General features: G+C 43.3%; 1 protein-coding gene across 3 annotated transcripts in view; it reads right to left on the reverse strand.

Annotated features, from left to right (window-relative positions):
• Positions 1-25,276, reverse strand: part of LOC122811577 (butyrophilin-like protein 9) — a 1,542,349-nt gene that overhangs the window by 398,330 nt on the left and 1,118,743 nt on the right. For all 3 annotated transcript variants that reach the window (XM_044083503.1, XM_044083504.1, XM_044083505.1), the window contains one exon: positions 796-828. In XM_044083503.1, the coding sequence (XP_043939438.1) occupies positions 796-828 (33 nt within the window). The remainder of the gene's footprint in view (positions 1-795; positions 829-25,276) is intronic.

The following is a 25,276-nucleotide window of genomic DNA, read 5'->3' on the forward strand; positions in this document are numbered from 1 at the left end:
CCATTTGAAATGCTAAGTACAGAATACACTACGCAACACTACATGATATTGAAGCCAATACACTAAGTGTACAGTTTAAGTATCTGATCTGCTATAATCTAATACAACTGTGGAATTTAATTTTAAACTATATCATATAATTCTGTACCTATACCTGTATGCTTACCAGGTACAACAAAAAACAAATTAGGTAGTTTTATCCCCAGTGATAGTGGCTAAGTGGTATGGCAGCTAGTTTAACTGACAGAGTGGTTCTCCAATTTGGATATCAGTCGGAGTGCAACACAGACATACTGGTAGGCAAACTTGTGGTACTCTAAATTCCACATAGTTACATATGTATAGAAAATGTATGACTGTGCATACATCCTGGAATATACTGGACGGGCACACTGTCCAGGAGTATGTTCACTGCCTTCTGGGACTTCAAGTCCTCCAATCTCTGAAGAGCATACAGTGGATTTTGGAAAAGTAAATGAATGTCAAATGTACTATAAATGTGTTCTTAAACAGAAGATACTATAAAAAAGAGAGAATGAAGACACCATACTGCAATATGTATACTCAAATTATTAACACTGACTAAAAGGCTACCTGCCTACAGCATCATACTCCTACAGAATACTGTCAACACCACTAACACTTTCTCATAATACACTAAATATCGATCATGTACACAAACACAAAACACGATAATATCATATTTGTTTGCTGCATACTGCAAAATGCCATCACATATGACTATAGCATGCAAAATTAGCATACTTAAAAGCAATGAATGAAAAAGGTGATTACCTTCCATGGACTCTTCAGTAGGGCTTCTCTCGCCTAAAACAAAAGAAGTGAATTAAGTATAGTTAAGCTAAAGCATCACCACTTTCCATGTTAAAGAGCAGTAGGAAGAATGTTTATTGAAACAGTTCAATATTTATGCCACGTGGGCTCTACTTACAGATGTAAGTTACTACCTGGCCAGTTTCCTTAGCAGTTACCTACTCCAGTAGGTGAGGTTATTACAAGTCTTGCACTTAAGCTCAACAAATAGCAGTTAGTGAGCCCCATATAAATGCAACACTACAACATAACCTCCTGCAAGCTTCAGCTGAGACACACTTCATTAAAACTACCTCTAACAAAACAGTGTAAATACTGGCACAACCATCACATATAGGACCACCATGGGCTATGAAAGTCAAGAAATCCCCATTTCAAATTTAAAATCTGATCCTTATTCATAATGCTACAAGAATATCACCCTCAAAGAATTTTTAGTTAGATGAGGTACTCATCATTAAAAAAAGGTGACTATCATCATTTATACGTAACAGTGATTCTTTACTTTTGGCAGAATAGGGAGTAATGCATCTAAAGGCCAAGTTCCACTAGCAGCATGCGTTTTCAGCATTCTTTGAATGAATTTTCAGCAGAATCACATCAACATCCAATATAATTTGCATTACAATTAGAAACAGTTTACTTACCCAAAGGAGCCTCTAAGGTGTTAGGATTGAAAGAAACTAAGAGTTAATTAGACTATAGACTATTTTAAATGTTTTTTTCCTGATAAAGCAATCTAATAGCTGCTTCTTAGGGTCCCAAAGTGGTATCTTTTGATGATGAACAATATATGAATGATCTTAAGAAAGGATTTGTCAGTACCATTACTCTGATTCTACTCTGTTTTTGAGTAACACAATATAAACTGAGGAACACATCAATGTCTGCAACTCAGAAACATTTATAACTAAGCTAAAAAAAAAAATTGCTTTCCACAATACAAATGTTACACAAACTGAAAACGTCAACAGAATGAGTGATATGTTAGGTCAGTAACATTTTCAATATGAAACTCATATCGCAGAGAAATACTTTCCTGGGGGTACAATTCCAAACCCTTTAAGGAAAAGCTTACAAGAAGGGTACAAAGCAAGTTTCAGCCCAGTAACAGGCAAAGTTATGAGGCATATCAATGCATTTTAATAAAATCTTCTTCATTTTCTACACGGGGTCGGGGTGTTGCATCAGCTGACGCCATTTTTCTCTCAAGCGCAATTTAATACCACTCACATACCTACCTTCTTTGACAGTTGTTGCAAGCCTTTTCTCGTGTAATCCATCCATCTCTTTGCTGGATGCTCTCACTTTCTCCTGTTTCTTCCTGCCTATCCCAAGTATTTTTTTGCCAGACTGTCTTCTGTTTTCCTGCCTATGTGCCTGAGCTAATGTAATCTGTTATCTTTGATCTCCCCTGTAATTGGAGCTACTTGGGCTTCTGCTCTGATGTCCCTGTTTCTCTATCTGTCCCACAGGGTGTATCCTAGCACCCATCTCAGGCACTTCATCTCTCTCATCTGTAGGTTGCGCAACAGCTCTGACATCACAGCCCATGTTTCTGTGCCATATAGTAGTGCTGGTCACACCACCGTTTTGTAAACCTTTTAACTTCTTTGACATTCTTCTGTCACATAACACTAATACTGTGCCAGTTGGCTGCAGCCCCTCTGATTCTAGCTTGGACATTCTCATTCAGATCTCTCCTCTCTTTAATCACCCCTCCCAGATATTTGAAGCTGATAACCTGTTATAATGTCTTCCCTTCTATCTCAATTTTCAGCTTCTTCTGATTCTCCTATTTGCTGCCATTACAACTGCCTTAATCTACTCAGTTTCCACATTTGACTTCAGTTGTACATTCCATTCTCCTGTCATTTGTTGAAGTTCTTGTTCACAGTCTGCCTGTAATCCCACACAGTCTGCATACAGCAGCTGTGTTGCTCTGTGACCATAATGATTAATGATAGTAAAAAATGAACACAAGAAACTGTATAGGTTCATAGGTTAGTACTAGGCTATTGGCCCTAGGGCCTATACAAGCCTAGCCATAACAATTCTCTGAATATTTCTTCCCACAATATTTACTTCTCTGGACCCCTATCTAGCAGGGCGACTGACATGATCCCTGGGGTGAATTTCCCATCTCAAATCCAATCATCAAGGTTCCTTTTGAAAAGGGCCAAGGAGGTGCTCTGCTTGACATGAATGGGCAGTCTGCTCCAGAGTATGGGAAGTCTCTGGGTCAGGAACCTTTTAACTCACAGACAAATATTATTAGATTACTACCAACAGGAGACTATATTCTTTGACACAGTATGAGATTATTTACCTGGAAGCTGAATATGTTAGCATGGGAAATAACACACTAGTTTCCAAAGTGTATTAACTCTTGTAAGACAGCGGCATGTACATTTTATTTATTTATTTTACATTTGTTAACCGGGAGAGTCCGACTAGAATTTGGTCCATTTTCAGCAGAGGCCTGGGGAGAAAAGCTTCATAGATTACATACATACAGAGTAACTTGACAATTGTCTACCTTTGTAAAAGACAGTTGCATACTTTGACAATTATATACTTTGTGCAAGAACACTTAGAAAAACTATTCCAGATATGTCAGAATATATAGCAGATTTAAGAAATTGTACACTTTTATGCACAAACACAGTAATTTTAGTAGTACACAGCTGTATAAGCAGATCTTAACCAATCCTACCTTATTTAAAAGACAAAAAAGTAACAGTATATCAGTTTGCTGGAGGAGCATTAAGTCTTACAGGAGTATTAAATACTGTGCTCATTCAGAAAGTTCATATATCACAAGCTGCTGTATGAGCTACAACTGCAAATATGCTTTTTATTTTAACAGTATTCCACAGTCAGACTACAATTAATGAAAACCTTTTTCCCAAATCTGTAAAAAGCATGACTGTCCTCATTTCGGACAGGATTAGAAGAAGAGATGGTTTTTGAACTTCTGTCACCATCAGTGGAAATAATGGCAGAGTCAACAATGGGGTTTTTGAAAGGAAACATGCAAATCTGGAACTTTATAAAGTTTGTGCAGTTTTCTGGAAGCAAGTGTTGTCAGTCAAAGGCCAGGGCACACAGAAGTTGCATTAGAGGCATCTTCTAGGATTAGTCAGATAAAGGCTTTGGAGAATCCATGCTGAGGAACTCGTACTATCTTTTTTGATATTCCAAAACTTCCTTCCCACTTACATAAATAAGACATTTCTTCACTGAGAGAACTAATCCTGTCACCCAGACTCTGCTACAATTTGCTGTGAGGGAAAGGTTAGTTTGCTTTTGCTTTCTTGTATTTTGTATTACTTTTATCGCCTTCCTCTATTTTGTGTACTGTGATTTGTTTTCTTTACACTGTTTTACTTGTATTCTGCTTTTAATTGCATACTGAAACTAGAAGTGAGACCACAGCTGTGACTATTGTGAGTCACACACACGTTTTTTTGAAATTTTTCCACCCTCCCACCCTGTTGCTGTCATGTTCTTAAACACAGCTGTATTTCTAGTTGCTTGCCCCTTATGTTAATTTGAACACACATCTCCTCCCCTCTACCCATTCACTGGCTGTTGTGAATAAGCACAACATTATCATTTTGTGAAATAATTCCCCTTCAACTATTTACATTTATTGGCCATCCCACCATATTCCATAGAACCAGAATACAAAAGTGACCACCCCCTTTCAATCTGTCTTTCTCTTTTAAAATTAGTCGCTCTCCACTTAGACAGCTAAAGCTAAAGTTACCCCGTTTCATATCAAACTGTTTACTGCACACTGCAGTGCTTGGGGTATTAACCCATTTTTTTCATCTTACCTTTAAACATCTATTGCAAGTCCACCAGTTATTGCAGAGCCCACATTCTGCCACTCAGTAGTCATCTTGGGATTAGGGCTTCTGTTTTCTCCTGGTGAAAGGAGGAGTACATAAACATTATTTCCTGGAGACTGTTGATCACCAGAAAACCTAATAACTGCTTCATAGGTGACAGCTTGGAATTTGTGTTTATATTCAGCTCCTGGTGAGAAAAATAATACAGTGCATTGATTCTTGACTGTTTCTGGTTGGGCAGCAAGTGTTGATGCTTGACATTCATGATTAGTCTGGATGCTACTGAAGGCATCTACCAGGAAATGGCTACAATAAGCATATACACCCTTGCATCATCTTGGACAAGACTGTGGATCACCAAACAGGCTGTGCCCTGCTTCTCATCTTGGGATTGGTGCTAATGTTTTGCTTCTGGTGGGAGAAGAAGCAAAGGAGCATTGTAACCTAGCAGAACGAAACTGTGGTGAAACCAGCACTAGTAGCAGCTAGGCAGTAGCCATTCATGCAACTCCCTTCTTTTCATCATTCTTGAAAAGCTAAATTCTTTTTTTTCAGAAAGTACTGCTTGACTTATTTCTAACTTTAGAATATCTGCCTAAATACTTCATCCTTAAATTTTTAGGGTCTACATATTAGTTTCCCCTTGAGTGTTTGGCAGTGCCCTGTACAGACACCTTGAGTGACATTTTTCCTGTAAAAGCATGAATGAAATTTCACCAATACCTAGTAGCACACAGGAAAACTAGTTTGCAGTGACAAGCACTGTCCTCAGTGTTGCAAACTGTATACTCCTGACATTGCCTTATATTCTCACTCCAACTGTCTAATCAATAAAAAAGGGTCTGTTGCCATGGATATGAACTTCCCTGCTACTTCCATTACTAGCTTGATGAATATGGGCATCCTGAGGTAATGTAGAAATTGCATCATGTTTACTGACAACCAGTTAATTCTCAAACAAACTGATATATGGTATGTGAGAGATGTAATAATCCTCAAAAATTACATTAAAAACACCAGCAGTCACTCGAAACAAAAGTTCAAGGTGCCCAAGGAAGCAGGAAACAAGCACTTTAAAAAAACACGATTTATTACACAAAACTACAGCCCATAGAAATCCTAATACACATTAACATTTCTGAAAGCTCAGCCTATACGTTTTCATTTGGTTTACTTCATCAGATGTGGACTGTGAAAGATGACTGCTGCTCTAAGAACCACAAAAAGTGTCTGTGAATAACACCAGCTTTAAACAGGCAAAGTTGGTGTTATTCACAGACACTTTTTGTGGTTCTTAGAGCAGCAGTCATCATTCACAGTCCACATCTGATGAAGTAAACCAAATGAAAACATATAGGCTGAGCTTTCAGAAATGTTAATGTGCACCGGGATTTCTATGGGCTGTGGCTTTGTGTAATAAATCGTGTTTTTTAAAAGTGCTTGTTTTCTGCTTCCTTGGGCACCATGTGAAAGATGTAGTTACACAATATCACTGGAGGCAAAGTTCTTGCATAAAAGTACTCCTAATATCAAAAAGGTTGTCAGTAGTACACATGCTGCACCCATGATATACAATTCAAAGCAGACACAGACCCACATATGCTGAGGAACTTAAATGTAACCTTCCTAAACCCCAAATACCTCCTAGGTGAAGTACAGAAAACAAATACCCTCATCACCTGCAAATGCACTCTTTCAAAACAACACCCACATAAACATAAAGAGCCACATCTCATGGAGCCTTTACTTCTAAGCCCATAAGGCAAGCCACCACACAATCCAACATTATGGTCATTGAAGACTCCATCGTGAGACACACTGAAGTCTCCCTTTCATCAGGCTGAATAAGGACAAAGTCACGGTTAGTTGCTTATCAGTGGCAAGGATCCACCACATTATGCACACACTCAGGTCATTAAACAACAAGTATCAGTATGACTCAGTCGTAGCCCATGTGGGAGTAAATTACATGAGACGTACCTCCATGACTATACTAAGAGAGATATCACGGAGTTCTGGGAACATGTGTCTCAGGGCTGGTATGAGCCTAGCAATGAGCATTTTATCTTCCCAAGGATGATGCCACAATACTAACAAAAAATGACTAACTTTAATATTTGGCTTAGTTTCTGGTGTTAGATGGTGTTAGGTGGCAGAAATTACCTTGCTTCCCTCTCTGCCTCTTTTTAAACAAAACCTCAAAAAAAAATCTGAAAATCCATTGGTTATGCCCCTGCAGCAATCCTGATTAATCCTTTTACTCTACACTTCTCACCACTCTCTTTCACTTTCCTTCATCAACACTGTAGCTTATCCCTCTAAGGACAGAGCTGTAAATAGTATTTCCTATACTACCTATTGTACTGTTTTTACCTATGTATTGTATAACTTATCAATTTTATCAATAACAGTTTTATCTTTTATCCTTTATATTGTGTATATATAGTTTTGTATATTCTGTTGTGGTTATATTGGAGCTTTTCTCCTCGGGTCTCTACTGAAAATGGAAATATATCCAGCTAGACTAGCTCGGTTAACAAATGTAAAATAAATAAAATAAATAAATTATTCTAAGGGGTGCAATATATTTCAACATTGAAGGAGATGGTCAACACACCACGCTGCTTTACCAGGGCTGATCTGCACCTCTCCCCTCTAGACTTTTGAATATTAGCTAAAACATTGTCTTCCTCATACTGCCTTTTCTAGGCAATGCCAAACTAAAAATACTTCCAGCATAGCAAATCAAAACCAAGAAAATGTAAAGGTATTACTGCTCAGTGCTAGAGGTCTAAACAAAAAAACTCCATACCCTAGAAGCTCTCTTCTCTCTAGAGAATGTTGACATCTGTGCAGTCAACTCAGACACAATTTAAAGCCATTGAGAGTACGCTAATAGTGCAAGGTTATAATGGATTCCATACATTTAGACCAGCTAAAGGTGGAGGTGTCGCTATTTACATCAGAAATAAATAGAACTCAAGGTTGGTCAACCAGGACAATGCACTGCAGCTGCTCCATGTTCAAATCACCATAGGCAAAATCCAAGACCACTTCCTTGCAAGCTATAGGTCCCCCTCTATGATCCAGGAAACCCATACCATGTATTTAAACTTACTGAAAACACTCACCATCCAACCCAATACAATATTCATGGATGACTTTAATTACTCCTCTATTAACTGAGGATCATATAAGAAACCAAACATAAAGGCACAGACATTCCTGGATTTTGTAAACACAAACTCCCTGAACCTGACTGTCAATACACCAATCAGGGGTGCAACTAAACTGGATCTGGTCCTCACCTAATATGGGAGAGTGTTGCACACCCTCTGTAATGTCTTCTCTGGTAAGGTCAAACCACAAAATTGTATCCTTTGAAGTACAAATAAAACCTGGACCCCTGGCTAAACCTGGAATATTCAGGAACTACTCTAAGGCTAACTTCTTACTATTAAGTGATAACTTGGCAACATTTCAAGCCCCCATAAACCCTGAGAACACTACTGCCTATGCAAAACTGTTCAGTCACCCTTGTACAAGCATAATAGCTGCAAACCAGTAGCTGTACCCACCAGGAAGATATACAGAACTAATTAAAAAAACAAGCCACCCTGGTGGAATCACAAAATCAATAGGCTGTATAACAGAAGGAAGAAAATCATGGCAAAATTTGGGAGGTGCAGCACCCAGCAGGTTAAAAGCACTCTCATCAAACTAAACAACTCAGAGGACAAAGCCAAATCTGTGGTGAATTTGGCCTCTCAGGCCATGGACAACCATAAGGCATTATTTAGCTATGTCTGCAACCTCAAAGGCAATACACAATTATGTGCAGAGTTCATTGTAAATGAAGCCACATTTACTGAGCCAGAAGATACAGCAAACGTACTGGCCAATAAATTTAGCTCCAACTTTAACCCTCTCTCCCCCTCAACCTTCCCTCAGGAAATACCATAAAATATAACTCCCTGTGCTATCACTAGGAAACAGGTGCTTAATGCTCTCTCTAAGGCAAGAACACTGCATCAATGGGCCCAGACAATAACCCAGGATGCCTTCTAAATGGCATAAAACATGACCTATTAGGCCCTCCATAATTGCTATTTAACTGTAGCCTCCAAACAGGCTTCGTGCCTCATGAATGGAGCACAGCAACAGTCATCCCTCTGCACAAAGGTGGGCCATCTACAAACCCTGAAAACTACAGACCCATAAGCCTCACTAGTCTTGTATGTAAAACCATGGAAAGAGTTATCATGGAAATGATCAACAGTGATATAGTAAACCTCCAGACACTGGACCCAACCCAGTTTGGTTTCGTCAAGTGTAGGTCATGCCTACTTAACCTGGTGGACTTTTCTGAGAAGGTCACCAAAGCAATGGATGAGGGCAAAATGGTTTACACTGCCTACCTTGACCTGGCCAAGGTATCCGATACAATACCTCACCTGGGCATTGTTGACAAACTCAAGACTGTGGGTACAAACCCAAATGTCACCTGGTGGATAGCCAATTGGCTCACAGACAGAACCCAGGAAGTTAGAACTGGGAAGTCCACCTCTACAAAGAGGCCAGTCACAAATGGAGTCTCTCAGGGATCAGTCCTTGGACAGTTCCTTTTTACCATTTACTTCTCTGAAGTCAAGGCCAATGTCAATGGTCTCTGGCTGACCAAATTTGCAGATAATTGCAAATTAGGAGCGGTCATTGAATCCCACAATGACACAAATGTTCCCCAGGAAGGGCTGACACTGGCAAACAGCAGGTGTCACAGCCATGGACTAAAACTAAATGCCAAGAAATGCATAATAGAATCCTTCAGGAAGGCATCCACCCCTTGTAACTATATACTGACAACACAGCCCTTAGAGTTGACTCACTAGTGAGAGACTTAGGGACACACAGACAGTAATCTAGTCCTTGACCATCATGTGTCTACAGTACTGAGGAAATCATTCTATGTTGTGCAACTTTATAAACAAAGGTAGGGTATCGAAGTCCAAGAAAGTCATTGGTCCACAGCATTTTGCATTCATCAGACCTATCTTTGAGTACAATGCCTCCTTTGGTATATACCTAACCAGGCATTTCCAAGAACTGGAATGACCACAGAGGTTCCTCACTAAATGAGTACAGGGAGTAAATAAAACGTCCTCTGCAGAGCACTTCAAGGCCCTACCCCTGTATTGTGTCTTTTACAAGCTTTTGAAGGGAGATCTGTGCCTGGCATACAGGGTATTGTCAGACTTTACTCTGATGGACCTCCTGCATATCCACAAAACAAACAGCACCAGAATTACCCATTCTAAAGACTTAAACTTGCCTGTGATATAAACAGGATCTGCTGGAGAGATAGGTATGTGTCCCAAAGACTACCCAGCCTCTGGAACATGCTCCCCCATCCATGTGAACAGAGGTTCTACCTAACCCAGTTCAAGTGCAACTTGGACAATTGGCAGGGGAACAAGAAATTCATCCCTGGTTTGGCACCTATGCCTCTAACGGACACAGGCAACCTGTAAAATGTTCATCTCCCAGGCCCCTGCTTAAAGTTATTAATGGTTAACAGAAGTTGTCAGAGATTTTGGATACATGGCTAGGTTTAAAAAGGCCCTTGTGATCGTTAGCCTAGTGAAAACCTATGAATACGGACTGAGTGTTCTCAGATTCAGAATTACAGGGAATAGGGGAAGATAACTATGGAGCTTTGTTAAGTGCTTCCATATTTGATTCAGAGAGAATCTCGTCTTATGAGGAAAAATGAGATGTCCTTCTTTTAGTAGATGCTGCAGTCAAGGACTGTAAACACCAGATGTCCGTTAACAGACTCTGGCCAAAGTTGATCCAGTCCTTCTTAGAGCTCTTCTACATAGCAGGAGTAGAAGGGGTGTGAACAAATGCTTAGCTTTCTTACGTCCTTTTCCTAGGGATCTTGAGAGGGATAGTTTTGGGAGAAGAAATAGAAGGCCAGACCTCCTAAGTAAGCTGGCAAATTCCTCCTTCACTAAGTTCTGGTGAATGCCTACCTCACCCTTGGTCAGAGCGGAGCAAGATTCTCTCTTCTTGGTAGTATCTGCCTGATGTATAGACTGACTGGAGGTGTGATGTTTCCATGGGATTGCGCCAGAAGGACAAGAAGAATCAACAGTCTGAGGGCTGCAAAACTAAGCTGATGTAATGGCGTTGGCTGCATGTTTTATACCCCTGATGACCTGACGTCATGGAAGAAGCGACAGCATCCGATGCAGAAATCCCAAGACTGTGGTATTCAAGCTGACTGAGGGCTACCTGCAGGCAGATAACCCAAGTGTGATGACTGCAACAGTGAAACACGAAGAACATCTTCCTCAGCAGAGACATCAGTCCCAGACTGCAAAAAAACAGGAGTATGTCAGAATTTCTTCGAAAACAGCATTTGACAACTCTTTCTTCTTTTTCTGCTGAGGAGGGAGATCAGTCGTTGGGAAGTCATGACACCATAGTCATGTGCTATTTACATGACAGTGCTGACAGAAAACACAAGCAGTACAGCTGTACTTGCAAGGGATTTGTCTACCACAAGAACATTTGCTCTTTCTGATAGACATATGAGAAAATAACTTTTCCACATAAAAGGAGGATCCACAACAGGGATATTTATCTGCCAAAAATGTGCTGATACTAAACTCCTATACTCACACTACTAAACTAAAGAGAAGTCTGCATAAGCATAGACAGAACAAGAGACTTCTGTTTTTTTTTTTTATCTGGAATGGGATCTAATACCCCAAGGGGGTACTTCAAATGAGACCGAAGAAGGGGAAACCACACCTGCTGAGCCCAAAAGGGGGAGATGATGATCAAGGTGGCCTTGAGGTGACGGGCTTTCTGAAGTACTCTGGGAATGAGAGGCAAGGGAGGACAGGCATAAAGGAGACCCGGGGGCCAATTGTGGACCAGAGCATCCCTGGGGGGACTTCCTGTATGGGGGAATCAGGGTGAAATACTGGCTGCATTTGTGGTTGAGAGGGGAAGCAAAAAGATCGCAGCTCGGCTGACCCCAGCAAAGGAAGATCTCTTCTACCACTGAAGGATTCAAAGACCACTCATGAGAATTCAGAATTGCCCTGCTGAGTCTGTCCACCAGTACGTTGGACTCCCTGGAAATGTGCGTTGCAATGAGAAAGCACCCCAAGGACATCGCCCATTCCCACACTCTCATGGCCTTGTTACAAAGTAGATATGAGCGTCTGCCCCTCTGCTTGTTGATGTACCACACAACCACCATGTTGTCTGTGTGAACTGCAAAGGTACCTGGAGGAAGGCAGTGGTGGAAGGCTTGCAACGTGAGGAGAACTCCCCTCATCTCCAGGACATTGATATGCAGTCTGGTGTCTGCTTCTGACCACATGCCGTGGACCATCTGTCCCTGAAAATACCCCCCCTGCCCCAACAGGGAAGTGTCTATGGTCACTGGGGCAGTTGGGGGAGGAAGAGAGAATGGTTTGCCTATTCGGAGATCAGGAGACTGAATCTACCAAAGGAGATAATGCCTGCAGACTGGCGTGCAGTAAATCGGCGTTGACATTGGATGAACCAGGGGAGACCACTGAACCACTAGAGTCCACTGCAGAACCCTCACGTAGAACCTGGCTAATGGCTCTAGATAGATCGCCACTGCCATGGACGCTAGGGCCCTGAGAACAAGGTCGGCCTGGGGATGAGACAGATCGAGAAGACATTGAACATGACATCTGATGAGTACCACCCAACGGAGTGGGAGCACTCCAATCTCTGACACAGTGTCCAACTGAATCCCGATAAACTCCAGATTTTGGGATAGAGTGAGGTTAGATTTGGGAAGGTTCACTGAAATGCCTAGCTGGTCAAAAAACAGTAGTAGGTATTGACAAGCAGTGACCAGATGATGCTTCTTGGGAGTTGTGAGGAGCCAATCGTCGAGACAGGAAAACACATGGAATCCTTGCAGTCTCAGGTGAGCTGTGACCACTGCTATGCACTTGATGAAAACCTGGGGGCTACTGTTGTGAGGCCAAAGGACAGGGTTCTGAACTGGTAGTGATTGGCCCCTACTCAAAAGTGGAGATGTCTCCTGGAGCACCTGTCTATTTTGATATGACAGTACACGTCTTGGAGATCTATAGAGTACATCCAATCATCCCTGTACAACAAAGGCATGATGGACTGGACAGTGACCATCCAGAACTTGGACTTGTTGACAGACAGATTGAGTTTGCTGAGGTCCAGAAATGGATGCAGTACCCCATCTTCTCTGGCACCAAAAAGAAGCAAGAGCCTCTTGGATGGCTCTCTTTCGAAGAAGCTTGTGCACTTCTTCCTGAGCTAGCTCCTTCTGAAGGGTGGTGGATCGGGGAGGTATCTCCTGACTGGAGGAGGGTGGGAAGAGAGAATAGAATAACCCCTGGAAATGATGTTTACCACCCAAGAATCTTTTGTAATACTTTCCCAGGCCAAAGAGTACAAAGACAAATGACCCCCGACTGCCTCCAGGGCAGGACAGTCAGGCAGCACTTCAGGAGCACTGTTGGGGCTTCTCAGAGAAGGGCTCCCTGGAGCCCTGAATTTGCAGACCCCCTCTGCCCCTGGGGTGGTGTCTGCCATTGAACCTTCTCCCCAACCTCTGGAGGAGGGCTCGTCTTGGGCATCCTGGAAGGCAGACTGTGACTTGTGAAACCACATCTTCCTAGACCCTCACTGCATCTAGGAAAACAAGCATTGAGGGGTGGAAAACCTGATTCCCACAGCCGACAAAGTCTTACCCTTCTGCTCACTGCGGGTTACAGTCTCTTTGACCGAAGGGCCAAACAGGATAGAACCATCGAAGGTTGGTGAAGGACGCCTTAAAGGACTCTGCAAATCTGGAAAAGTGCAGCCAAGTGCGAAGCTGAATAGCGATGCCTGTGCCAGCCACTCAAGAGTCTCCTTCAACGGTATTGGCAATCAGCCTCATTGATGCACTAGACAGGGAAGAAAGCATGTATAGTTTGGGGGACACCTTGCTTAGTTCTCTGGCAGGCAGTACCTCAGAAAGGGATGTGGTAAGCTCCTTGACCGGGTCCCTTTGAAATCGAGTGAAATGTGCAAGGTAGTTTTGCGCCCGCAGCCCAAAGATGCTTGAGGTGAACACCCACTTTCCGTGCCTGTTGATTGCCTAGGACTTACAGGTGGGGGGATGGACAGGTGTGCTCTGTTCCGCCAGCTGTTTCTTGGTGGTGGGAGCTACCACTATTGCATCGAATGGCATGCCTTTTGACCAGAACTGCTGGTCAGAAGGGGGACTAAAAAGCTTGTCAGCAAATTTGGGAATGGGTTTCACAGTTTCTGGTCCTTCCATGCCCATGCTGCCGATAAGGTCTACAAGTTTATCTGCGGTGGGGACCCAGGAGGTAGCCCTGTCTCAAAAGCCTTCAGAAAGATGGACTCCTCAGAGGATGGGGGGAAGGAAGTCCAACCATCCTTAAGCTTAAGGATTTCCAAGATGTCCTCAAAGGAGACATCCTTGGGTGGAAACCTGGGGGGACCCATTCAACTTCATCGAAGTCCATATCCTTGGTGAGAGACTCAGCAGGGGAGTCCAAGTATTTCCTCTTAAAATGATTTCTTCAAAGGACCCTCCTCCAGGGGTGGCTCAGGAGAGGATTCGGAAGAGAGGGAAACCCTGAGTTGGGCAACTCCCACCTGAAGGCTGGTTCGAGTAGGCTGACCTAAGACAGGATGAGTAGGGTCTGCAAGGTGGGGCTGGGACAGTCCTTGAAAGGTCAGTTGGAAAGTCGGGGAAGAAACACTCTGGGAGAAAAACGTCCTCTCTATGACCCAGAATGCTGAATGACTGTACGATGCCCTGTCTGCACTCCCGGATGGAAAGCCTGCCTGGGGAGAAGGACCAACACAGGCCAGAACCTCTGGACCTCCAGGTAGTACTGGCCCTGAGCTGTTAAGGGCCAAAGCACCAAGGGGAAGGGACCAGTCCAAAAAACAGGTCTGGAACCCCTATCTAAGGACTCCAAGGCAACCACTTGGGCGTGGGACTCTGCCTGCCCAGTGGGAGGCCAAACAGAAGCAGTCAGGGACTCAGATGGGGTAGGGACAGAAGGGTCCCCAGGAATCCCAGTCTCCCTCCCCGTATGCTCCAAGGCCAGAGCATCCGAAACCAACCAGATCAGATGAGGAGAAGTCAAAGAGGGGGTAGGACATGGCCCCCTAGCTGGATGGGCAGGGGATGCGAGAAGACCCAACTCAATCTGTGCCTTGAGAAAGGACCTCATTATCCTGTCCATATTGGAAGGGAGTAAACTCCTGGAGGATCTAGAGGATGCGGAGGACCTGGCTGGGGATGGGTGCCGAGATCCCGAGGACTGCCCCTCTAAGGAAGGATTCTGTGCTTGGAGATGGAAGGGGACTGCCCCAAGCCAGAACCTGATGGGGAATCCTCAATGTCTATAGTGGGTTCTGACACCGATCCCAGATCCAACCTCTTTGGAGCCGGGGACACATTAGGATCCAGACTCTTGAATCCCACATGTCTCGGATTCGAGGAAGTCAGATCTGTGGCTGGTCCGGATCCAACTGGATCCAGAGGCCTTGAACCAGAGGCCTTGGATCCAGGAGTGGCTTCAGAGCGGAAGCCCCAGATCAGTGAGAGTCATGGATCTTAGGAACCAAGGATGTCAGATCCGAGTGAGTCGAGGCTGGGGCCAGATCCAAGGTACTAGGATCCGACATCATCTTTTTAGTGGAGGAGTACCTGGGAGGCAGAGGGGCCTTCCTTTTGAGCTCAGAGGTTCCAGACTTGACAGGGGACTGAGCTAAGGGACTCCCATGAGCTAGACCTTTCAAGAGGAGCTTGTTTTAGCACTCGACCAAAGCCATAGGGTTGAACGCAGCACAAATGTCACATTCAGCCTCCAGCTGGTCAATGCCCAAACAGCAAAGGCATTCCTTGTATGAAATGGAGACAGGCATCTTCCAACAGCATGAGGAGCACCTTTTAAAACCAGTTGGCTTGTTAGACATGACAAGGTACCTACAGCCAAGGGGCCATGCAAAAACCAGAGTCGGTACAGGAAAGTCAGCACAGGGAACAAACAGCAGCTTCACACACACACACACACACACACACACACGCACACACACACACACACACACACACACACACACATACTAGAAATTAACTATAACACTTAACACACAATTACAGCAAAAACTCAAGGGAAATTAATGGTCACCAAAAAAAAAAAAGGGGGGGTGCAAAAACAAAGCAACAGAAAGTACAGTTGTGTACACTTAACATAAATGTAGATGTTCGAGTGTATTCACTGTTGCAGTCCTAACCAATGGGTTATCCAGTTCCCGGTAGCTCTCAATCAGTCAGAATACCAAAGGTAAGTAAAATATAACGTCGGTTGTGAAGGACGTCAGGACATCCAATAGAAAAGGAGGCAGCCGACGTCACTTCCTCAGTCATTCTTGGCATAACAATCAGAAGCCCCCAGAAAAGAAGGCATAAACCAAAAGCCACTTTGGCAAATAACACCAAATTTAGCCTGTGCCTTAGGAAAGGAGGACAGGAGAGGACCAAAAGGGGGAGGGAAACCAGGACTGCAACAGTGAATACACTTGAACATCTACATTTATGGTAAGTATACACAACTGTACTATGTCCATCGTGTTTCAATGTTGCAATCATTGGGTTGATTACCAAAGCCCAGAGAAAAGGGAGGAGGAACCAACAGAATCAAGGACTGGAAATAATGCTCTGCAGAACAGCAATGGCAAACCCTGCCCTGGCTCTAGAAAACAAAGGCAAATTATAATGCTTTGTGAAAGTGTGAACAGAAGAAAATGTGGCAGGCTCCAAAATGTCTTTAGTAGGGACACCCCCTTAAAAAGGCTGCAGAAGTTGAAGCTGCTCTTGTTGAGTGGGTCCTAACCCCTTGAGAAGGAACCTTGCCATGAAAGGAATTACAAAAGGTAATATAATGTGCAATCCATTTAGAAATAGTTTGCTTGAAATAGCCTTGCCCTGGGCTCCAGGGACAAAACTGACCAATAAGTGTGCTGATTTCCAAAGGTCTAGTCCTAATCCAAGTAAAACCTGAGCTATCTATGCACATCAAAAGAGTGTAGAATACTTTCATCTCTATTTTGAGGATTAGGAAAGAAGGTAGGAAGGTGTATGGACTGATTAAGAGTCAGGCTAGAAACCACATTAGGCATAAAGGAGGGGTTATTTCTCAGACAGACTCTATCTGCGTGAAAAATAAGAAATTGCTCCACAGCCATCAAAGCTTGCAGTTCTGAAACCCTCCTTGCTGAAGTTGTCGCCAAGAGGAAGGCAGTCTTACAAGAGAGAAACTTTAAATCTGCAGTGGCAGCTGGCTCAAATGGAGGAAGACTGAGTTTCTCTAGAACAAAATTAAGATCCCAGGCTGGAGTAGGTGCCCTTCTGGGAGGTTTTAGGTTGCAAGCACCTCTGAGAAACATTTTCATCAGGGGATAAAAGAGCAATGAGCATAAAAGGCTTGACGCATGGATGTTGATAGAGGAAAAAGAAAGACCACACTGAAGCAAATCCAGGATCAGAGGAAGGGTAGGTTGAGAAGAAGATTCCCCTCTAGCCTGAATCCAATGAGATCAATGAGAAAACCTTTCCCATTTGCCAGCGTAAGACTCCCTAGTGCTAGGCCTCCTGGGCTCCCTCAGCACATCAACTACCTGCTGGGAAAGGGAAGAAGATAAGGAAGGAGTCAAACTATGAGCCACACTGCCAAGTGAAGGGATTGAAGATGAGGATGCAGAATAATTCTCCCTTCCTGAACCAAAAGATCTGGCTTCAGAGGAAGATGCCAAGGAGGGAATTGGGAGAGACTGCGAAGCAGTGCATACCAGTGCTGTCTGGACCAGTCTGGAGCTATAAGAATAGTCCTTTGTCATTTGTCCCTGATCTTCAATAACACTCTGGGAAGAAGAGGAGGGAAGGAGTAAACTGACAGCAACTTCCACAGGAAGGACAGAGCATCCACTCTCCAGGCTCTGCTGTGATGCTGTCTGGTGCAAAAGAGAGGTAGAAAATGGCTGTCTGGGGAGGAGAAAAGATCCACCTGAGGTGTGCCCCAACGTTGAATGATGCTGTAAAAGACTGCTCTGTTCAGCTGCCACTCATGAGGATCCAAGGTTTGTCTGCTCAACTGGTCTGCCAAAACATTGAGCCTTCCTGGAAGAAGCTGAGCTAGGAGATGCAGGCCCAGGGATGCTGCTAAGATTCATGCTCTGCCTGCACACGGGGCAAGAATGAGTCCCTCCCTGCTTGTCGGTGTACCACATGACTGTGGTGTTGTCTATTCTGACAAGCAGTGTCCCTGGAGAAAGAAGATGCTTGAAAGCTAGTAGGGCCTACTGAACTGCTATCAACGCCTTTAGATTTATGTGCAGGTGCAGCTGCTGGGCATTCCAACGTCCCTGTATGCATCTGCCATCCAGGTGTGCTCCCCCAGTCATAGTCCAATGCGTCTGTGGTAAGAACTTGAGTGGCAGGAGGTGGGTGAAAAGGCATGCCTTTGTTTTGTAGACAGGCTGCTGCCCACCATAGAAACTCCATCTGTAGACATGGAAGCAGAGGAATCATCATATCCAGGGCCTGTGTGTGTTGACACCAGATATTCTTGAGGTACCATTGCAATTTCCTCATATGCAGTCTTGCATATGGAATTATGAGGATGCAAGAGGCCATGTATCCCAGAGCTTGCAGGTATTTCCTTGCAGGGAGCTGGGACAGGCTTGCCAAGTCCTTGAAGTAAACTGAAAGAGTTGTCTGCTTCTCCTGGGTGAGATATAACATCTGGGCAGCTGTGTTCAGATACGCTCCCAGAAATGTTATCTCCTTGGATGGTACCATTTTTGATTTTTCCTTATTGAGAGTGTAACCCAGGGAAAAGAGAAGAGTCTTTACAAATTCTATATCCTTTAACAGCTGTTCCTGAGAATTTGCTTGAATCAGACAGTCATCCAAGTATGGATAAATCTCAATTTTCTTCTGCCAGCAAAAAGCAATGACTGGAGCCAGGCACTTTGTGAAAACTCTGGGAGCAGTAGATAAGCCAAAGGGCAGTGCAGAGAATTGATAATGTTGTCTGCCCACCCTGAAACAAAGGTATTGCCTGCAACATTCCCTGATAGGGATGTGCAGAGAAGCTTATTTCAGATCCAAAGTTACCAGCCAGGAATCCTTTTCTAACACTGCCAGCAACTGATGCAGAGTGAGCATTTTGAACTTTGGAATTACCAACAAAGAGTTCAGAATGGATAGATCTAGGATGGGATGCCAGTTGCCTTTTTTTTTTTTTGGAACTAGGAAAAGTCTGGGATAGAAACCCTGGCCTACCTGCTGAGCAGGAACTGATTTTATTGCTCCCAGAAGAAACAGAGACATTTGTTTTTCTACTTCTGCCCTTTGGTTTGGAGGAGTGTCTGGGAATCCTTTGGGAACTGGACAGGTGTGGAAAGGAAACTTGTGCCCTAGGGATACAGTTCTGAGTACCCATTTGTCATCCGTGACAGTGGCCCAGACATTTGCAAAAGGGGCCAATCTTCCCCCTAAAGGACTCTCCAGGCAGGCAAAAATAGGCAGAAGTTGGATAAAGTCATTGAGAGTGTTTTGACTGAGATGCAGGCTTAGAACTTCCCGCCTTGGAAGTGGAAGTCTGACAACGCTTAGCCCTTTGAGGGGTAGCCACCTGCTCCCTACAAGATTTGTAACCTCTAGTCCTAGCGCGGTTCTATCTGCTGGTATCAGGAAGTGTCCAACTCTTTGAAGGGCAATTTCTGCTAAAGCAAGGAGGTTGAACATGCAGAAAACCCTTAACAGTTTGCATAGACTTGGCCTTGTCCTCCATCTTCTTGAGCACTTCACTGCTTTGTTGCCAAAAAGACTGTCCTTATGCAAAGGTACATCCAAAAGCTTAGCCTTGACAGGCTCTGGAAGGGGCTGTTCCCTGAGCAAAGCATGCCTTCTAATAACAGATCCAGTAGCTGTAGTCCTGCAGGAGTGTAGTCCTGCAGGAGGCTTCTAGAATGTCAAAACCACAATGTAAAGAATGTTTATTGACAAGACTGGCAGAATTCAGCAAATCCTGCATATCCTTACTCTCTGGCAAAACAGGAACACTTGCTATCCTAGACTTAATAGCCTCCAAGGTGTGCTGCTGGTACTGCAGCATATGAAAAAGAGAATTAGTAGACCTAATAGCAAGAGTGGCAGAGGTATAAACTTTTTTTACCCCATCTACCTAGGTTCCCAGATTCCCTGTCAGAAGGAACAGGATTTTTGGTAACAGTGGCCTTAACTCCTTTAAGGCCTTGAGAAATAACCTCAGGATCAGCCAACGGATTCCTGAAAAGAAACAAATGAGAATCGAGAACTCTATAGTACCTTTCAGGTTTCTTGGGAGCAGGAGGAACCGAATTTGTAGTCTAGGAATTTTCCAAAAAAACATCATCAACTACTTCCAACACTGGGGGAATAGCCAGAGGCTTATACGGAGGTAAATCCAAAAACTCCCTAATCTTTTTTCTTAGATTGAGGATAATCTTGACTTTCCCATTTAAAATGCTCCCTGAAAGTATTCAAAGCATCACCAAAAGAGAAATCTTCTGAAGGAGAGGCAGAAGGGGTGGACTCCTCTGCATCTGAATCTTCAAAAGGAGAAAAAGCCTGAGAAACTTCCTCTTCATCAGCAGAAATGCTAGTAGAATCAGAATCAGAAAAAGACAAAGCCTCAGGAGAAACATCCCTACTCCTTTTAGAAGGAGGAGGCTGTGAACCCCTAGTAAGAGTCAAAAGGTCATTAGCCATTTTAACCACTTGGGATTGAGGGGATCGAGAAAAAACTGGAGCCTGCTTTTTCACAGGCTAACAACTGGAAGATTTACCTGCAATCCTGAAGGACTCGGGAGGCCTGGCAACCGAAGTTGCAGAAGAGGTCGTCGGTATGAGCTTGCTGTCTGAATGAAGAACAGAGGCCTCGGACACCGGCATCAGCTTAGCAGCTCTGGATCCAGCTGAATAGGTGACAGGTGAAAGGTCAGAAGGCAAAATGGAGGCCGGAGGCCTGGGGGACTCTGAAATGGTCTCAACCGAGGCCTGCGGTTGAAAATCCATGGACCACAGGGGCTGCAAAGGCACCTCACTGGCTACCATATGACTGATGACCATCCTAACATAATCCGAGGACTTAACCTTCTGAAGCCTGTCACTGTCGTTATCCTTATGTTTTTTGGGTACATCCAAAGCCTGAAGACCAGCAGATGCCATACTGACAAACTTAGGCCAAACTCTAAAATGTTTATCTAAAAGCTTAGCCCTATCACGAACAGTACACGGATTAAAGGAGGCACAGAGATCACAATTAGGAACGTCATGGTCAATGCCTAAACAAAAAATACAATGGAAATGAAAATCTCTATGGGGAATCTGCTTTCCACAGGTAAGACAATTATTAACCTTTTCTTACATTCGTTAAGGCAAGAAAAGAGGATCCCCAATGGGGTACTTAGCTGTAGTACACTTCAATTCTGTAGTCGTAAATGAAAAAAATGGTAAATTGCCGACCAGTACTCGTGCAAGAAATGCTTCTGCTTCGGACTCCGTGGCAAGGAAGACTGAGGAAGTGACATTGGCTGCCTCCTTTTGTATCGGACGTCCTGACATCATTTACAACCAACGACAGCCGATGTCATATTTTACTTACCTTTGGTATTCTGGCCGATCGAGGGCTACCAGGAACCAGATAACCCATTGGTTAGGACTGCAACAGTGAAACACGATGAACACCTTCACTAAATATGAATGGGAGGGGAGGTTCTAACTAACTCTAACACTGCACTAATAACTAACAAACGGGATAATACTATTTAAGAAAAAAAAGTTAAAGAATAGCTGAAAGAGTTACTCATCCCAATCAGGAACTCAAGCCCTGAAATCTGCATCTGTAACTAATCACGGCAAACGAAATTTGAGGGGTTAGAGAGCACAAAGGGATCATGGGAGTGGGAGGAGCTTGAGCCTAGAAACAGTCTAAAATTTGCCAGCTCAGATCCAATGTTGGATCTAAGACCCAAGAGTGAGGAATAGTGACATGGATAACATGAGATCTTCTGTTTTTTGACAAGCCCACATATCCCTCTAATACCCATATGTACTCAATTTGGTTAGGGCAGATGTACAGTTCATGTGGAAGGCACCCAGAGCTTTGATGTCCTTGGCAGGATATATCCCATATGGCTGTTATGGCACTAGCGATCAAATGACAAACATCAGGAATTACACTGTCTTTAAAACACAGAGAATGGTGGAATACTTCTTTAATGGGTTGTTTTCAAGACTACTCAAAAATGTACCTTTTATCTCCAAGGAGATATTTATGTGCTGTTTAAAAGAATGGATAAAGGAATTATGGAAGCATATACCTGATAAAAAAAGAATGTGAAATTAATTCAGCAAAAGGGTGGTGTAGTCAATTTATACAAAGTTATGTGAAGGAAGAGAAATTCAGATATAAGTTATCTATATAACCCTGTAATTCAAGTTGCTATTTTTTTTTCTTTCTTTCAAAACTGTTGGGAAGGCAATAACAAAGTGATTTTAATTGTTGGTAAGTTAGGACTTTAAATTACAAACTAAATCCTGCAGATTTATGTACACAAACCTCGTACAAACAATGAGAAACTGTTGCTAATTTGTAGCCGTAATATTTCTCAGATGCTTACCATAGTTGAATTACTACTACTGATAAAGTACAGTAGTGTAAGAACTTACCATAACAGAAGATGTCTTACTGATCACAATTGTAGTATTCTAATATTTACAGGTTATATTGCCGAGGGTAACGATGTCTGACCAGGGAACCAAAACCAAATAACCTTCTTGACTCTCCATACATCCAGCATAAGACCTCAGCCCACGTGTACAAGGGTACACAAGTGGATGTATGAGCATAGGCTCCTCAGATTATCTTGCCCCATAACAGCCCTGGAGAGGCTTGAGTGAAAGAAAATGAAAAAAGTATGCCCAGATAAGGGGGTGAGAATGCAACTGCTCACTTGGTTCACAAAGCACAGGAAAGATCGGGGAAGGAGGGAGGTAAGCAATATTGCAACAGTGATCAGTACGGTATCTACTATTATGGTAAATTCTGATGCAAATGTAATATGCTCTTCTTTAGATCATAGTCGCTGTACTCTAATACTTCTGGATGTCCCCGAAAAGCAAACAGTTGTTGAGAGAAGTAGATTAGGGTATAGGACTGCTATCTATCAGTCCTAAGAAGCTAGATCTAGCAAAAGACATTTTAGATCTGGAAAATGCATCTACTCTCTAAGGCCTGGTGAAAGAGTGCACACAGTTCCAGGTGGTGACCTCCAGGATGGATCTGAAATCAATGACTTTGAAGGGGGCATCAGAGAAGGAGGGAGACTGTATTAACCATTTGAAATGTTGGAACCTGCTTGAGCAAATCTCAAAATATGGAGACTGAATGTCCAAAAACCAGACTTACATATACTAAATCCAAGATGGCAGTTTCTCAGGATATTCCCTTTTCTTTGAGGTATGGCAATCTCAGAGTTGGTATATATAACTTTCGAGTGGGGGGTGGGGGGATGGGCTTGCCCCTCCTGCAAAAAAAAAAAAAAAAAGAAGTTTAAAGGAAAAGAGCAATCTTAGAGAGTCTCTCTTTTCCTGAGTTTTTTAATCATTTTGTTACAGCATGTTGGCACTCGACATTTCGAGTGTCAACATTTCAATAGGAATCCAAAACTGCTCTGGTGGAGTGGCCCTTCACTGAGGCTGGAAGGTTCTTACTGTGGAAAGTATAAACAGAATGCAATGGACTTTGAAATGTAGTTTAGGTAGTATGTTTGAAAACTGGACTTCCCAACTTAACCTCTTCTTGAAAACAAACAAAAGGTTGGTCTGACTTTTTGAATAACTTAGCTTTGTCCCGGTATAATCCTAGCTGCCTAGGCACATCTAGAAAGTGAAGGATTCTCTCACCTCTGTTTTGTGGACTATAGAAAAAGGTTTGCAAATGGTCAGATTCATTTGGAAACAGCTCAGGACATAAAGGAGGGCTAGCTCTTAAGGAACCCTCTCCTTATAGAAGATGAGGAAAGGTGGAATTGCCACAAGGGCTTGTAATTCAAATACTCTTACAGCAGATTTAACAGCAACCAACAGAACAGTTTTCAAGGTACAGAATTTTAGTGATGCTGAAGTTGCAACATGCACTCATGTGCCTAGGGCAGAAGTACAATGCGTGAAAGGATTTTGAGAACAAAGGTCAGATCTCAGGTTGGAGGGATAACTTTCCTGGGAGGATTCAGGTGAAGGCTGCCTTTTAAAAACTGTTTGAATTCAATTCTGAAGATCAATGGTAGATTTAAAAGCAGGCAAGTAGAGACAGCAGATAAGTGGGCTTTGATGGAGGAGTAGGCCAGACCACTTTTGAGCAACCCATACATGTATGACAAAATAGTAGGTATACCCACCACCAAATAAAGGTCCTCATTCTTCTTGTGACACCATATGGAAAATCATCTCCAACTGGAAATATAAGATTTTTAGTAGTAAACTTTCTTGCCTCCTGGAGTACCTGAAGCACTTCCTCTAATAATTGATGTCTGAATGGAATTACAATTCTATCACACAGGAAGTCAAGTTTGAGAGCCTACATTTAGAGCCTTAGAGTTAGAGAGTTCAGACAGCTCTTGCTCTGTGTGAGTAAGTCTTTGTGGAGTAACTTCAAGTGATTGCCCCTGGCAAGATGGGAAGATACAGTGCTGCCTAGGCCATAAGGGAGTCACTAGCAAGATTTTAGATTTCTCTCTCTTCAAAAGAAACTCTGGGATCAGGCAAAGGGAGGAAGGCATAGTGGAACTTCTCCCCTCAGTAGAAAAACCTGGCAACTGTCCTCTAGGACTGGAAGGAAGGGGTCCTTGAGCAGAACAGTCGGAGTTATCTGTTCTGGTTGGAGGCAAAATGATCTAATTGAGGCATACCCATCTGCGGTGCATGTCCAGAGAGACCTCACTTGCAAATCCATTAGTGAGGATCTTCTCTGGATCTGCTGAGGTTGTCTGCAGGGACATTTTCCTCTGAAGGTATGTAAGCAGAATTAAGGGACAGGTTTCTTTCCATGGCTATGTCCCTAGTCATCAGGGCTTGCCTACACATCTGGTAAGACTTTGTGGTACCCTGTTTGTTGCTGTACAACATGACCAAGGTGTTGTCTGTGAACACGTTCAGGGGGCCTGGGCTTCACAAGTGAGACAGCACCTGTAAGGCTTGGATGAGGGCTTTCATCTCTTTGACACTGATGTGTTCCTTGAGCTTTCTAGAGGACAAGTGTCCCTGAACTGCTGTGGAGCTTGTCCATGAACCCCTGGCCATGTCGATGTGTCTGAGTGGGTCGTGGGTGTGGATGATAAGAAGGGGACTTCTGTGTTGAGTTTCAATTGAGATATCCACCATTACAGCTCCCACTTTAGAAAGGAAAGAGAGGGAT

Source organism: Protopterus annectens, chromosome 9.part0 (genome assembly GCF_019279795.1).
Source record: "Protopterus annectens isolate FY-2018-M chromosome 9.part0, PAN1.0, whole genome shotgun sequence".
Taxonomy (NCBI): Eukaryota; Metazoa; Chordata; order Ceratodontiformes; family Protopteridae; genus Protopterus; species Protopterus annectens.